The 15,855-nt window shown below is 39.2% G+C and overlaps 2 protein-coding genes across 2 annotated transcripts; one reads left to right on the top strand and one right to left on the bottom strand.

Moving 5' to 3' along the window:
• Positions 1-1,676: 1,676 nt before the first annotated feature.
• On the top strand, positions 1,677-4,455 carry LOC149379925 (uncharacterized). Its single transcript, XM_089604079.1, has 4 exons — positions 1,677-2,287; positions 2,382-3,465; positions 3,652-4,006; positions 4,412-4,455. The coding sequence occupies exons 1-4, from the start codon at positions 1,677-1,679 to the stop codon at positions 4,453-4,455; spliced, it is 2,094 nt and encodes a 697-aa protein (XP_089460205.1).
• Positions 4,456-12,346: 7,891 nt separating this feature from the next.
• On the bottom strand, positions 12,347-15,205 carry BAG7 (BCL-2-associated athanogene 7). The gene is made up of 3 exons (XM_089602789.1): positions 14,402-15,205; positions 13,353-13,634; positions 12,347-12,913 (listed from the first exon to the last, which is right to left on the bottom strand). Exons 1-3 carry the CDS (start codon positions 15,089-15,091, stop codon positions 12,683-12,685), a joined length of 1,203 nt encoding a protein of 400 aa, XP_089458915.1. The 5' UTR covers positions 15,092-15,205; the 3' UTR covers positions 12,347-12,682.
• Positions 15,206-15,855: the final 650 nt, after the last annotated feature.

The raw sequence follows: 15,855 nt of genomic DNA, 5'->3' as shown, positions 1-15,855 counted from the left end.
AAAAGTGGACCGGACTCGTTACTATTTAAGAAAAAAAAAATGAATCAAAAAGTAAAAAATGGTATGGTCTAAAAATGTCTGGTATAAAACGGTCTACCAATCTAAAAGTAAAACCGTCTGAAACGGTCCAAATGGTCTGAAACAATATGACCGGACCATTTTAATCGGTTTAGTCCAATCCGGTTTATTCTCTTATTTAGTCCTATTTGATTTAATATTTAAAACAGTTTAGACCAGTCCGATTTGATTATTTGACCGATTTTAAATCGGACCGGACCGTGCACAATCCTAATAAATATGTATTAAGTGGTATAGAGATAACGTTCTCTTATGCTTTATATATATATATATATATATATATATATATATATATATATATATATATATGTATGACCGGACCGTGCACAGTCTTAAGGTGTTTTAGCTAAATGGTTATTCAAATTTATAATTTTACAAAATAGTTAAAATTATTTGAAATTTTATAATATGCAAGTGTTATATTTCAATATTTTTTTTATATTATGATTAAATTGACAAATTGTTTATAGAAATCATTGACTTTACTAATTTGAAACTTAGTTGATACATGTTAATTTTGTGGAAATTAAATCCATCAATTTAAGGGATTAGTTATATTGAAAAATATGACTCAATTTATTTCGGGGGCTATTGACATAACTAGGAGTAAATTATGGTGGTTGGACACATAACTACTTTTTTTGAAAAATGGCACATTTAGGAGAAGTCAAAGGAGAGATAAATATGGTCAACTGAGAGAGGAGAAAAAATTACCCATTTTAACCTCCATTTAAATCCGTAATTACTTCAGTACCACCCTATATACCTAACCCCTATCCCTTTTCTCTTCTGCCTTCAACCGAACCCAGCTCTCAACCGAACCCAGCCATCTTCGTCATCATCTTCGGCTCTCTTCTGCTAACCCAAAAAAAAACCGCCGTTTCCCATCCCAGTTTCTGCCTCGTCATCATCTTCGGTTGTCCCACCTTTGTTGCCGAGGTGTTTGAACTAAACCGCCGTGAAGAAATTTTCCGATCACCGATCATCGTCAAGTCCATCCGATGACCGGGTTGGTGTTCATACCAAAGATCTTCGCCGGATCCCTGTAAATTTCGTGCCCAGATCTGCATCAATCAATTCAATACAGGTTAGTCTCATATATTGTTGATTAAAAAAAATCCGGAACCCAGATTAAACATTACTGAGTTTAGTTACAGGGAAATCACTGAGAAATGTATGTTTTTTTTGTTTAGTTATGTTTCTGTAACTAATTCCGGTAGTTTTCTTGTGTAGTTACGTACACATAACTAACACGCCACACTGTTATGAAATGAGTGTAATTCTCTGTAACTAATAATTTTGCAGCGGCTATGAAAGGAGATATATTCACGTACGTCAAGCATAGCGGTGAGTGGCTAAGAGATGATTATTACCAGGCCGGTGTTTCGTATGCAGCTCTCATACCGCCGACGACCAAGTATGAAGATTTGACAAAAGTTCTGTTCACGTGTTCCGGGGGAAAGTTAAATCAAAACAGTCATAAGGTTGTTAGTGTGAAATATGAAACAGAAGGGGCGGTAAAACCAATAGTAATTGACTCCGACATTAGTTTGGCATGTTATTTACATATTCGGAAAGAGAAACCGAATACATCAATAATGTCTCTGGTTTTGGAGATTGAGTCATTGAAGACTTCTTCTGCGCATGTTGGTTCGACTCCGAATACCGGAGAGAGTGGTTTTCCAGGAGCAGGTCTCTTACCGCCTGTGATGAAACGTGAGTCTCCTCTGCCAGCCGGTGAACCATCTGACAGTAGTGAGAGTGATCCTCCTCCAGCTGCCGGTGAAACGAGCCAGCCCCCTTCTCCTGCCGCTGGTGAACCGAGCCAGCCCCCTCCTCCAGCCGCTGGTGAACCGAGCCAGCCCCCTCCTCCAGCCGCTGGTGAACCGAGCCAGCCCCCTTCTCCAGTCCCCGGCGAACCGAGCAGTCCTTCGCCTTCTCAAGGAGCGACAACAGTTCCATCATCGGATTCCACGCTCTTGGACGTGATGGACATACATTCTCCCATAAGGGTATGTAAAGGAGGATTGTATGCTAACAAAACCGCGTTGCAAAAACATTTGAGCATGTATGCAATCAACAATCATTTTACGTTCAAGGTTAGAACGTCTACTACACAGTATCTCCACGTGGTTTGTCGTGATGACTCTTGTAAGTGGACCGTGCGTGCAGTTAGACTGAGGAAAACACTATTATTCCATATAAGGAGGTAATACTACAAAAACAATTAGAGTAGTGTAAATCTTTCCAAGCTGTCGTCAGTTTACATGCATATAACTTGTTATTGTGCCTGATGTTTGTAGGTTCGACCCTGAGCACACTTGTGCTGCACAATACAGGCAAGGACAACATCCTCAGGCGACCATGTATTTGGTTGGGGAGGTTGTGAAACACAGACTCGTTGATCCAACATTATCACCATGTAGGCCCAAAGACATCATGGCGCACATGGAGCAGGATTACGGAGTACAATTGAATTATAAAAAAGCATGGAGGGCTAGAGAGAAAGCTTTAGAATCGTTATATGGGACTGAGGATGGATCGTTCGCAAGGTTGCCTACATTGAGGTACGTGATGGAGATGGCCAATCCAGGTTCTTCATTCGACCTTGTGACTACTGTACGTTCTCGTCGTTTTAGATACTTCTTTATGTCCCTTAGCGCGTGGAAAAGAGGATGGAAATACCTTCGTCCCGTAATTATCATCGACGGAACTTTTCTGACGAATTACTACAAAGGCACGCTGTTTTCCGCCTGCGGGATGGATGCAAACGAACAGATTTTTCCACTCGCCTTTGGTGTTGGTGATTCAGAGTCTACGGAGTCGTGGGTTTACTTCTTAACACAGTTAAAAAAAGCAATTGGGGAGAGACAACACCAAGTGATTGTGTCAGATAGGAACAAAGGAATACTTCAGGCTGTTGGAAAGGTATTTAGAGAATCCGATCACGGGTATTGCATGTACCATCTACTGAAAAATGTGAGGAATAAATTCAAAGGTTTGACGAAAGAAGCGGCATGGAAATTTTCCGGTGCCGCCAAGGCGTACACTCACGTCGAGTGGGAAAGGTTTATGGGTATGCTTGATGAAGAAGATGAGGGAATCCGAACCTACCTTGAGAAGGAGGTAGGCCATGAGAAGTGGGCTCGGGCACATTTCACCGAAAAAAGGTACTCCATCATGACCTCCAACAATGCCGAATCTTTGAACTCCGTGCTTCTCAAAGCTCGGGAGTTCCCGATCGCGAAGATTTTTGATTTTTTGAGGGAGAGGATGACAAAATGGTTTTACGAAAGAAGAGAGAAAGCTCTTGGTACCATGACTGCTCTCTCTGTGGATTCGAATGCAAAGCTTATCGGGTACATCGGGCAAGCGTGTGGAATGCAGGTAATAAGTAACTAATATATACGTGTTTTAGTTACCAATACGTAACTTATAAAAGTGTTTTAGTTATATAAGTTGGTCTGGTATTTAGTTACCAATACGTAACTTATATATGTGTTTTAGTTTCTTAAAAGGAACTAAAATATAATAGTCATATGGAACTAAAACAGTTTAATTGTGATTGTGAAGGTACGACCGTCGTCGGTGTACGAGTTCGAGGTCATTGACAGGGATGGTCAGTCATGGGCTGTAAATTTGACGAATAAGACATGCACGTGTCGAATGTTTCAAGTAGACAACTTTATATGTCCTCACGGGATCGCATGTTGCCGCTTTCGGAACTATGTTGTTGAGGACTACATTTCTTTGTTTTACACTACAGAGTATTGGAAATCTTCTTATACAGGTGTAATCCATCCACACGGCAACGTTGAATCATGGTTGATTCCCGACAACGTGAAACAGATCATAGTCAAACCACCCTCAACGTACGCACGTCAGGCTGGCAGACCGAAAAAGAGAAGAATACCATCTCAAGGCGAAGGTAATACCAATGGTTGTCGAAAATGTTCTCGATGCGGAGGAGTAGGACACAATCGGGCAACTTGTCGTAGTCCAATTCCGTTGAACGAAATGCAATAATAAATTTGTTATGAACTTTTAATTTCAGTTTTATGGTGTATGTGACTTTGAATTTTACAATAAATGTAGCTTAAAATTAAATCCAACATTACTATATGAAGCACTGAATACTATTTATAATCGATCATTTAGTTACGTACATATAACTGAAATCGATAAGTCGTTACAAACAGCTAACTAAATGTTGTTGACGGCAATAAATGCAAATGTAAACATTATGGTGTAGGGCTAACTATAAATTCCCTCAACCATAATTCTACGAAGCATTGAATGCTATTTAATATAGTCAACAATATAAATGTATCAGGTTTGAAAGCTTCCATTATCGTTATTAAATGCCCTCAACCATAATTCTAAGAAGCGGTGAATGCTATTTAGTATCAGGTTTGAAAGCTGCATTTGTTATTAAAGGCACTCAGCCATAATTCTTAAATCTGCATTTATTGTCGTCGTCATTATCCGATTGGGAATGGTTTTCCCTATCAGTTACGAATCGATCATTTAGTTACGTACGTATAACTATAATCGATAATTTAGTTACAAACAGGTAACTATTAGTTACGTACGTATAACTATAATCGATAATTTAGTTACAAACAGGTAACTAACATCGATAAGTCGTTACAAACAGGTAACTAAATGTTGTTGACGGCAATAAATGCAAATGTAAACATTATGGTGTAGGGCTAACTATAAATTCCCTCAACCATAATTCTACGAAGCATTGAATGCTATTTAATATAGTCAACAATATAAAGGTATCAGGTTTGAAAGCTGCATTTGTTATTAAAGGCACTCAACCATAATTCTTAAATCTGCATTTATTGTCGTCGTCATTATCCGATTGGGAATGGTTTTCCCTATCAGTTACGAATCGATCATTTAGTTACGTACATATAACTATAATCGATCAGTTTGTTACAAACAGGTAACTATAATCGATCAGTTTGTTACAAACAGGTAACTACAGTCGATCATTTTGTTACAAATCGGTAACTACACTCGATCGTTACAAACAAGGAACTATTATTAGGAAAAGTAGGAAGTACAATTAGAAATCCGAAGAACTAGAATAACAAAATAAGTTGAACTATTATCAGTCCTTCTTCTCCGCTTCCGAGGTTGGCGCAGAAACCTTGCCTCTAGTGTTTGGGACTTCCGCCATAGCTCCATTGGCTTTCAAAAATTCCTCCCAATTCTGGCCGAATAGTTCTTCCATCACGGACGGAGCAACCAATATGGGACTATTATCCTCACATCCTCTATTCTCCAAATATTCATTGTATTCAGCTTCTGTTAGGTCTGCCCCATACTTGAGCCTTCTTTTTGTAGAACCCCGATGAAGAAGCTTCATCGCGTATTATGATTACGTTCGGAGTCGCTTTGGTCGTGTCAGGCTTTCCTTCCATTCTGAATTCTAAAAGTACTTATTCCTAGGGTTTTTTGTGTACTAATCATAACATATGTATATATAACGTTTTTTGGGGGCTTTTTTGGGGCTTCTTGGGCCTGAGAGACTATAAATGTCTTGGGCCTGGGAGAGGCTTCATAGTTATATGTAACTAATTTTATGAATTAGTTATATATAAGAAACTACTAAACTCTAATTTCTAGACTGTAGTTACGTATACATAACTACTATTATGATTTAGTTACAAATGAGTAACTACAATATAGATTTTAGTTGCATGTGCGTAACTAATTAACAGATAGAATTTGATAATATATAACTAATATTATGTTTTAGTTACATATGAGGAACTATTCTGAACTCATATTACGTTTTAGTTACATAATTACAAAATACTTGTCCCAAAATACAACGTCTAATCTTAAATAACACATACATACTTGTCTCCAAATATGAACCCTATATATAATTTTCCGAGTCCGAATTAACATTCGGACTTGCGTTTTTAAGTGCCCCGTGCTTATACAAGTCGATACACAGCTTCTGTCTAAACATTATCATGTCGTCTTGTTTCAGATTGGCCAATGGAGAGTAATGTACAAGAAATTCTGCAGCTTTGATGGTGAACATGCCGCAGTCACCACTACAAAAAAAGTCACCAAAGTAGTGTTGTTAGATTCAAGTAACTCATGATCACATCAATGGTATAATATGTTTCTTTCATTACCCGTTACGTTGTTGTGGCATGAAAGACGCGTACACTACGTCGAAAGGCAGTGAGCTATGATATTCATCTGTGCGAATATCCCAAACTCGTTTACAGAGTATGATTGGAATCAGCTCTGCCATGTGATCGATGACAGCATATCTTCCGGTGAGCAACGAGTCGTAAACAGTGACAGACCTCTCAGGGATGGAAATCACCGCAAGGACCCAATGGTTGCCTTTGACATGGACGGGAACATATATAGTCCCGGCTTTCACCCACGGCCTTTCTGCTCTATTCCGGGGTCTCTCAGCCAGAATTTGCTCAACCAAGGCGTGTCGTCCAGTCCAATCGTAATTATCTTTATCTTTCAATTCATCCCACTCTTTGTATGTTTTTTCCACTAGCTGACAAAAGTGACTGTCCGCAGTAGTGTACCTATGCGTCACCAGTTTTGCTTTTTTCCTCAGGTAGTAGAAAGCCACATTTAAGTGCTGCAAATTAACATAAGTAACAAAAACAATGTAATTAATTATTCATACGTATCTATGTTAGAGTAATTATTTATCCATAGTTACTAAATTATAGTCATTAGTTATCAACATGTAACTAAATTATATTCATTAGTAATTCGGACGTAACTAAATTAGAGTAACTAGTTGTCCATAGTAACTAAATTCTAGTTATTAGTTATCAACATGTAACTAATCAGTTCTCCATAGTAACTAAATTATCGTAATTAGTTATACGTACGTAACTAAATTATGAGTACTTAGTTATTAGGACGCCACTAAATTAGTTATCCACATGAAACTTACGGAACCACTGAGCCAAGCTGCCGGTGTCCAAATCTTGTAGAACCAGGTCTTCTGTGAAATGACCTCTACACGAAAATCAAACACCCTTGGCCATAGTTCTTCTTCCAATTTGGTGTACATAAGCTCATCGTCAACATCAATAACCCTGTTCATCAAAACAAAAATTAATAACCACCATTCAATCATCCTCAAACAACAAATTAAACAAAGGGGACTAACTTCTTTAATCCCTTCAACACCCACTCCTGCATTACTGGCACATCGCCATCGTTCGGGGGCGCGAATGGGTCCGCCAGTGGATGCTTTAAAGGTTTGGGCCGCCCTCTTGTGAACTTTGAGTAGATCTTCGGCTCTACTGTTGGCGTAAAATGTATTGGCGCCCGCCTTACACGTGATTGTCTTTCCGGTGATTCACAAAGGGAAATCACCTGGTCAGTGGTCACCTCAGATGCCTCTCCATCCACTGCTTGAGATCTTTCGGGTACAGTGAAATTACATTCAGATCCCGACATGGCATAAGACTCAACCCCTCCATAAGAATATGGTTGAGGAGAGCGAAGAGGTCCTAGTGTGGCCGATATGCCATCACTGTCGTTGTCGTCTGAGTCAGACGCTTCAACGCCACCTTTACCTCCCCCACCACCACCACCAGGACACTCACTATCAGTTGTTTTATCTTCTTCTGTCTTGCACAATCCCTCATCGTTGTGTGTCTTGCGGGTGTCGTTGTGGTTCCCTCCTTTTTTGTCCTCTTCGTCGTCGTCTTTTTTTTGGACTGAATCTTCTTTGCACTTCGTAACCAACTCCTCCTCATTATCATCTTCTTCCCTCTTTCCATTTTGGTTATCTTTCTATGTTTCTTCTTCTCCTTTCTCTTTCTCTAATGCTATCTTTTCTTTCCCATCTTTCTCTTTTGGTTGTTCCTTTTCTTCTTGCTCTTCTTTCTCTTCTCTCGCTTCTTGTTGCTCTTTTTTCCCATCTTTCTCTTTTGGTTGTTCATTTTCTTCTTGCTCTTCTTTCTCTTCTCTCTGTTGTTGTTGCTCTTCTTTCTCTTTCTCTTCCTCATGGTCACGTTTCCGTCTCTCCTCTGACAGCTTCTCTGCCTGGTCCTCCATAAGCTTTTCCTTCGCAGCCTTTTGTGCCGAGAAGGTGGTCAGCGTATCCAGGACAAACTTCATGTCCTCTGATATCCTTTTGATCTCTCGATGAAGATCAATGAAATCAGTATGCATGTTACTGAACTCTTTCTCCAGATTGGCTAATCTATCCTGAAACAACGTCATTAACAATGTGATTTAGTTACATACACGTCACTACAATCTGTAAATTAGATACATACAACTCACTAAAATCTGTAACTACAATAGAAACAAGTCACTAATATAATAAATTAGTTACATACACGTCACTACAATCTGTAAATTAGATACATACAACTCACTAAAATCTGTAACTAAAATAGAAACAAGTCACTAATATAATAAATTAGTTACATACACGTCACTACAATCTGTAAATTAGATACATACAACTCACTAAAATCTGTAACTAAAATAGATACAAGTCACTAATATTATAAATTAGTTACATACACGTCACTACAATCTGTAAATTAGATACAAACATCCACTAAAATCTATAACTTAGATACAAACATGTCACTAAAATCTATAACTTAGTTACATACAAGTCACTAAAATGTATAATTTAGTGACATACATGTCACTAAAATCTATAACGTAGTGACATACATGTCACTGAAATCTATAACGTAGTTACATGTATGTCACTAAAATGTATAATTTAGTGACATACATGTCACTAAAATCTATAACGTAGTTACATACAAGTCACTAATGATCATGTCACTAAATTACCTCATGATCAGCACAAGAGTTTTCATTCTCCGCAAATGTTTTCAATTTCTTTCGACTGCGACTAATGGTTGAGTCGGGCTGAGAGGGGGGTTGTACGATGTCACTCCCAATGGCTCTAAACTCAACCTGGAAAACATTATAAACACTTCTTAGGATCTGTGCATAAACTATGGTACCTCTTGAAATGTAAATTTTGGTACCTCTTGTAACCGAATGGACTGCAATGCAGATTCGGATACTCTGGCGGAAGAAGACCATCGCAGAATCAACGGTCTAGCATCGTCTTTAAATACTGTGCATAAACCCAAAGACTCCAATTTGGGTATACACTCGTACGCCCATACCTGCAAAGGTAGCAGGAAGGCCTCGAAATGAACCTTTTTGGTTTTGGATGGGCTACTTGGGCTGGCAGCTTTCTTCACAAAACTCCTCACGGTCAGCATGAAGTGATCCCATACAACATTTCCCCAGGGGAATCCGTTGAATGTAGCCGGATCATCAACCATCTTTATGTATGATTTGTTCTTCATGGCAACTGTTCGTTGGCCCGGGAGAAGCACATTGTAGAGGAAGTGGAGAAGAAGAAACCGGACTCGCTTCTCAACGTCATTCCAGTCCGTGCTGTCCTTGATGAGTGCTGCAATGTTGCCCCGAGTGGCAAGTGCCCCTTGCTTGAAGGTTTCAACATATAGACCCCCTGGTGCAACCTGGTCGTACTCCGTCGCCTTGTACGACTCATCTACTCGGAGACCTGTGATAAGACTGAAATCTTCCCTGGTGAACTCCCTAGGGACGCCACCAATCTCTATATGTAATCTATCTTCTGCTTTGGGAAGTCCGTCAAAGTAACCCGTCCTCATCATAAGGTTACTGAGGATCTTAGACGAGCGGGTTATCGAGGGCATCTCCAAAAAATGGCCAAAGCAGGACTCTCTAAACAGGTCTGATTCCTGTTTCGACATGGCAGCTTCTTCAACGAAAGACATGACGTTCCCGTGGAAGTTGAAGTTGAACTGCCCCACAGAATCATCTGTCACGTATCTAGTCCAACCCTATAAATATATACATAAAAACCAGTAACAATTAGTTACATTTAACAAAAAAAACAGTAACGTCACAAAAAATGGTCTCCATCCATGGGTCTTCGAAATCAAACTTCTAGTCACAATCAAATTCCAACATCATTACAACCAATCCAAACATGCACCCAAACAAGTTTTGAAAAAACTACCTAAACTCACTCACCGGAATTACGAGTAAATTATCCTATACAAACAAATTTCAACATCTCTACAACCGATCCAAACATGCACCCCTATAAGTTTCGCAAAAATGACCTCAACACACCTGAATCAGGTTTTCCTGCCTCTGATTAACGTCACAGTAGGAATCGGACTCCTCACCGTCGCTCGCTCTCCGACGCTTTGAATTTGGGGTTCTATTTGCTGGACTCTTTTTCTTTGACCTAGATGACTCCGCCTCAGTTTTCTTCTCCGTCGTTTTCTTCATCGGCGACGAAGCGACCCTAACACTCCGCCGCGGTGGCGTTTGATCGGGAAGTTTGGATTTTTGGTTTTTTTGGGAGTTTCCATCGCCTTCTACCAGTTTTCTTTTCTTCATTTTTGGGTAATCTCTTTTCGTCATTTTGGGTATTCTGCAAATGGTATGGGTTTCGAACAAGGACAATGGTGGTTGAACTTGGTTCGCGATTTGGGTTCGCGACTGCTTGAACTTAGGTTCGCGATTTGGGGATTTCGCGATTTGGGGGTTTGCGATTTGGGGATAAAGCAGAGATCGTGGGAGAGAAACAGGAAAAAGGGGATAAACCAGAGATCGTGGGAGAAACAGGAAAAAGGAGAGGGAGGTGACGATGAATGTGAAGGACTCGGCGGCGGTTTCCTTGGTTACGTTGAATCGGTGGAGAAAGAAATGAAGAGGAAAATGAACAGTCGCGGGATAACAAACGTTTATATAGAGGGAAACAAATTGGGGATAAGGGCATATTTGTAATTGTACACATCAAATTCAAATACCTACTCCTAGATGTGCCATTTTTCAAAAAAGATAGTAATGTGTCCAAATCTAATAATTTACTCCTACTTGTGGCAATTTCTATTTATTTCGGTTGATAGTGTACATTTTTTAAATTTCAAAACCGACATGCGCTCTATATTTTCAACCAGATTCTCGTTTACTTATTATACATTCTTGATGCTATTTTGTATTATTGCCTTAATAAGTCTTCAACTTTTTTTTTTTTGTCAAATATGTGATGTTTATATATTTTGTTTTTTCAGATTAAAATTTTTGTGTCTATGTAATGTGTCTTTCCTTGCTGAATTTGGTTAGGTTTTCAAATACAAGTACTCTTATACTTCTCGATCCTCATGTTCTCATTTTGTAGTATTATGCATTTGATAGAGTTGAAAGAGGTAAGTTCGGTAAACAAAATAAACTAAAATTTACATAAAATAAAGTTAGTAATCTATAAATAAACACACATCAACTACAAATTGTTTCAGAAATCTTAAACTTCCTAAAATTCAATCGTTTATTTTTCCATTAAAATCATCCGACATTTAAAAAATATATCAACAGATAAAGAACGTACCAGTCTAAAAGACCCAGGAAAACAAAAGCATACAATATGGGATAAAATAACCGAACAAGAAATCTCTTTCCTTTTTCTTGATGTAGGTCTTATTTGTATTTGTTTATTTTTGGGCTCTATGTTTCTGTTACTTTTATGGGTTTAAATGCAATGAGAAGATTTTGCAGGTTTGTACCTTTTAGTTTGATACGATTTTCTGATTTTTGACGGATGTTTTTTTTTTTCTCAAATTAAAATTTGAACTATAATGGAGAGAGATTGCGTGACCCTAGAATCTCGCCCTTTATTAATAACTAATTTTTTTTAATTGATTTAGTTTTTTTATTTATTAATTTTTGAGATCGATAAGGGTATACAACCGTTTATTTTGGTTAGCGGCTATATTTCAAAATTAACAAAACGTTAACTGGATTGCAAAAATCAAGTTTGCATTCAGCTATATAAACGGTTTTAATTTTGATGGTCGAATTAGTTTGAAGAAACGTAATAAAAAATTTGAAGCTCAATCGCTATAAGTTTTAAATTATTAGCAAAGTAATCAAAGCTACGTACTATTGGTTTTAATTTTGATGGTCGAATTAGTTTATTTTGATCGGTGGTCGAATTAGTTTCGAGATGAAAAAAACGTAATATTTAACATGATATTAAAGACTCAATATAAAACCCAGCCAAATGGGCTCAATTAGCCATAATCTAGTTAGGATGATCCCAGCAATCAGACACGTTGTTCCGTTAAGTGTTATCTCAGTCAAAACTGTGTTGTAAACGGACAATTCTCAGCGTCTAGTGTCGTTTTCGATAACTCTTGGCTCCCCGATAAAAAAATAAATGACAACCATTTTTGACAAAAGTGATCGGAATCGTCTACAGAGAGACTTGGAGATAGGACGGATAAGTAATACACAAGCGAAAAACATTTTTATTCTAAACACAAAAAGCATCGGTCCGAAAAAAAAAACGCAAGGAAGAAGAAAAACTACAAGTCCGAATCCGAAAGTCATTAAAATCTCTCCTCAACTCACTTCACCATCTCTTAAACAAAAAAAAAAACTAGCTAGTGCAACAGAACCAAGAACATACAAGTACAACCCCGGCGAGGCAATTAAGTAAAGGATGAGTAAATAGAAATTTACCGGTCGCTGTGCATCGCAGCAGTTACAAGCAGGCTTCGAAGGTGTCGGCGGCGTTGTCCTCGTGGTTGAGCATTTGGACGACCTCTGCGACTCCGGCGGCGATTTCCTTTTGAATGAGGCTGTCAGGCATGTCGAAGGTTCTCCTCCTCATGGACATCGATCTCTTGGCCGGCTGTGGGTCCACCACATCAAGCATTGCCTCTAGCTCGTCGCTCATTGACTTCTTCGCGCTTCGTACCATTACATCAACGCCCTGGTAGAAGAACAACAATCAATTGGAAGAAGAGTCGAAACGCTTTCCATACCTTCCCTTGTTGTATTTTGAAAATTATATAAGATTTTGGTCAGAAAGACCTTACAAGCAACTAAAGCTCAATTGGTTTATACAAGCCCAATTGAGTATTTCTTAGTTATATTAAAGGTAGTTACTATGTTTCAGTATTAAAATACCCGGATGAATATTACCAAAATGAATATAAAAAGGAACCAGTTTTTATTTTATTTTACGATATCCAAGCGAGGTTTGGCTGGAAATTCCAAAACAATTAACCACGCAAACTCTAAAAAATCAATCATGAGTTGTAATGTTGAGGCATGGTCATGAATCAGAAACAAAAGGGCAAATGAAAAACACGAGTCATTACTTGTATAGCTTTATAAGAAGCGAGGTACGTGATATATAAATAAATCACCTGAATGGCATCGACGGTGAGAATCAGGACAATGATTTTCTCGGAGAATCTCTGGCGCTCCTCGGCGTCTCTGGCCACGAGGCGGCGGTAAGAGAAGTTGTTGAAGGAAGCCCTAATCTCCTTGAGCTTGGTCTTGGCAACCGCCAGGTCGCGGAGGGCTCGGAGGGCCTTTGACCTGCGAATCAGATAAGCCCTAAAGCTGAGCTGGATCATCATCGCCGCGTCTTGCGGGGACAGCTCTTTCTTCTTCCCCTTGTTCCTCCCGATCCTCTTGGCAAAAGCCTTCCATCAACAGAACAGAAAACACCCATTGATTGATTGCCTCAGTAAAAAACAAAATCATATCTATCATCAGCAGAATTACAGTTACAACCAGACTTCATATGCCTCCTATTTTATCACTGTTTGAGACTCAGGCTTCAGTTGGTTTTTACTTGACATAATTACATTAAGGGAACTTAGTTCCAAGTGTAACTCGAACCAGCAAACTGGCCAATTTTTAGTAGCGTGTCAAATTTTAGCTGCTTTAAATATGACATTTACCATGACCTACAACATTTATATTCTTCTTGCGGAATCATTTTCTAAAGGTCAAGCTTTTACTGGTTTTTAAAATTGACATGATTTTAATGTGCCAAATTTCTAATTTAAAAACGAGAATTGATGTCACCAACCAAGCTCTGTGCAATTACCGGTTGTAACTTAAAACACTTTCAGGTTAATTCACTCTTTGAAGCTCAAGTTATTGTCAACATGATTTTAACGTGCCAGCTTTTTTCTAACTTGAAAATGACAATCGATGTCACATGATAGTTATATATTCGTATTCAATATAAACTCATCTATTTCTAGCTGATCGACTGAATTAAGGTCAAGTTTAATTGGTTCTTAGTCAATGATTTTAAATTTGAATGGACAAACATCATAATCCTACCAGACAGTTTAGTGGACCCAAAATTAATTCATAAAATTGACAATCAATCCTAACTATCAAAAGTCCAAATTAACTAACAAACACAAGGGGTATATCCGGACTTAAAACACAATACCTGTCTGAGAATTACAGCCCCATGATTATCAGAAGGAGAATCTTCGATCAGAACCACACGCGCTGATTTCTCTTCCTTATCACATTTCTTTTTCTTAGTGTTGAGATGGTCTTTCTTCTTCGGCTTCTCACTGCGATCCTCTGCGTCGCCACTAGACGCCTTGAACGTGTACGTCCGCGAGATCGGGCCGTCCGATCCCTTATTATCGATCTCGGCCGTCCATTTGAACGTCTTCGAGATCCGCTCCTTCTTCCCGCCCTTGATCTCCGCCGTCAGCTTGTACTTCCGATCCACGCCGTTCTTCGCCTCCTCCGGCGACTTGATCTCCGCCGTCCACGTGTACTTCCGATCCTCGGAGCCGCCGTTGCTCCTGATCCTCGCGAGCCGCGATTCCAGCTCGCTGACTCGGTCGCTCAGCTTGTCGAAGACCTCGATTCCGAGTCGCTCGGCTCGGCGGCGCGAAGGCTTTCGCTCGACGCGGATCAGATCGGTGACGCTTTCGAAGAGCTCAAACGCGCTAGGGCAAGGGCTGACAAGATCGAGCCCCAGTCCGAGCTCTATCGACTCCAGCTCATCGAAGAAGGAAGGGAAGGACGGGGTTTTGGCGACGAAAATGGAGGTTTCTCTGAGATAAGCCGAGGGAAAGTAGGCGTAAGGCTCAATGAGCTCAATTCTTCTGATCCGACTCATGGTTCGCCAGAAATCACTGAGTCAAGAGAACGAGTTAGGGTTTTTGATTATCTGAACTAGAGACGTTGATAGGCCAGATTCTCTTATCCCGATCCCAGTGAAGAAGATGACAAATTTGTGAGAACTACGAGATTCGACGGTCAAAAAGGTCAAGAAAAATAACACGCGAGGGTAGAACGGTAAATGGAAATGGAATATTGGCGAATATATTGATTTGGTCCGTTTGGACGAGGTTGATTGGGAAGAAAGCAAGTTTTCGCCGCGTAATTAGGTGGAGGGAATTGACGAAATGACCTGAGAGATTAGGGGGAATTACGGGAGACATGAAGATCGAGTTAGTGCGATTTACAGACAGAGCATGTTACTTTCTGATATTGGGACCCACGTCATGATCTGCGCCGAATCTTTGATCAAAAGTTTCTGGGCTGGGCCTTTTCTGAAAACTTTTTTACATTTCCGAATCTTTTCCACTTTTTTAAGCTCTTTTGATAGGTTTTATTCTGATCGGCCCAGCCCAAATATTGAAAAGGCAATTATTTTTTTTGTTATTCAGGGGAATAAACCCACACTCTTACACAAGAAAAGAGCACATAAGAAGCCAACTGCCAACTGAGAACTTCGGGTTAATTTTTTCAAGCTTAGTGTTTTTAAACTATGATACAATCATTTTTGAAACAATAAACAAAGTTAAATAGAATTTAAACAGTAAATAGTTTTTTAAAAGCTATAAACATAAGGAAAAATGATTGTTTATCATTGGAAAA

The sequence above is a fragment of the Urtica dioica genome, chromosome 12 (genome assembly GCF_054948205.1).
Source record: "Urtica dioica subsp. dioica isolate 48M chromosome 12, U.dioica_male_clone48M_v1_H2, whole genome shotgun sequence".
Lineage (NCBI taxonomy): Eukaryota > Viridiplantae > Streptophyta > Magnoliopsida > Rosales > Urticaceae > Urtica > Urtica dioica.
The sequence above is the reverse complement of the archived record's forward strand: the minus strand, read 5'-3'. Positions and strand labels throughout refer to the sequence as shown.

Bases quoted from the DNA above. Each gene is read 5' to 3' on its own strand.
- LOC149379925 (XM_089604079.1), top strand. From the start codon at position 1,677: ATGTCTCTGGTTTTGGAGATTGAGTCATTGAAGACTTCTTCTGCGCAT. The intron at 3,466-3,651 runs GTAATAAGTAAC...GTGATTGTGAAG, and splicing joins GGCAAGCGTGTGGAATGCAG to GTACGACCGTCGTCGGTGTA. The intron at 4,007-4,411 runs GTAATACCAATG...TAAATGTATCAG, and splicing joins AATACCATCTCAAGGCGAAG to GTTTGAAAGCTTCCATTATC.
- BAG7 (XM_089602789.1), bottom strand. From the start codon at position 15,091: ATGAGTCGGATCAGAAGAATTGAGCTCATTGAGCCTTACGCCTACTTT. The intron at 13,635-14,401 runs GTATTGTGTTTT...TGTTGATGGAAG, and splicing joins GGGCTGTAATTCTCAGACAG to GCTTTTGCCAAGAGGATCGG. The intron at 12,914-13,352 runs GTGATTTATTTA...TTCTTCTACCAG, and splicing joins TCACCGTCGATGCCATTCAG to GGCGTTGATGTAATGGTACG.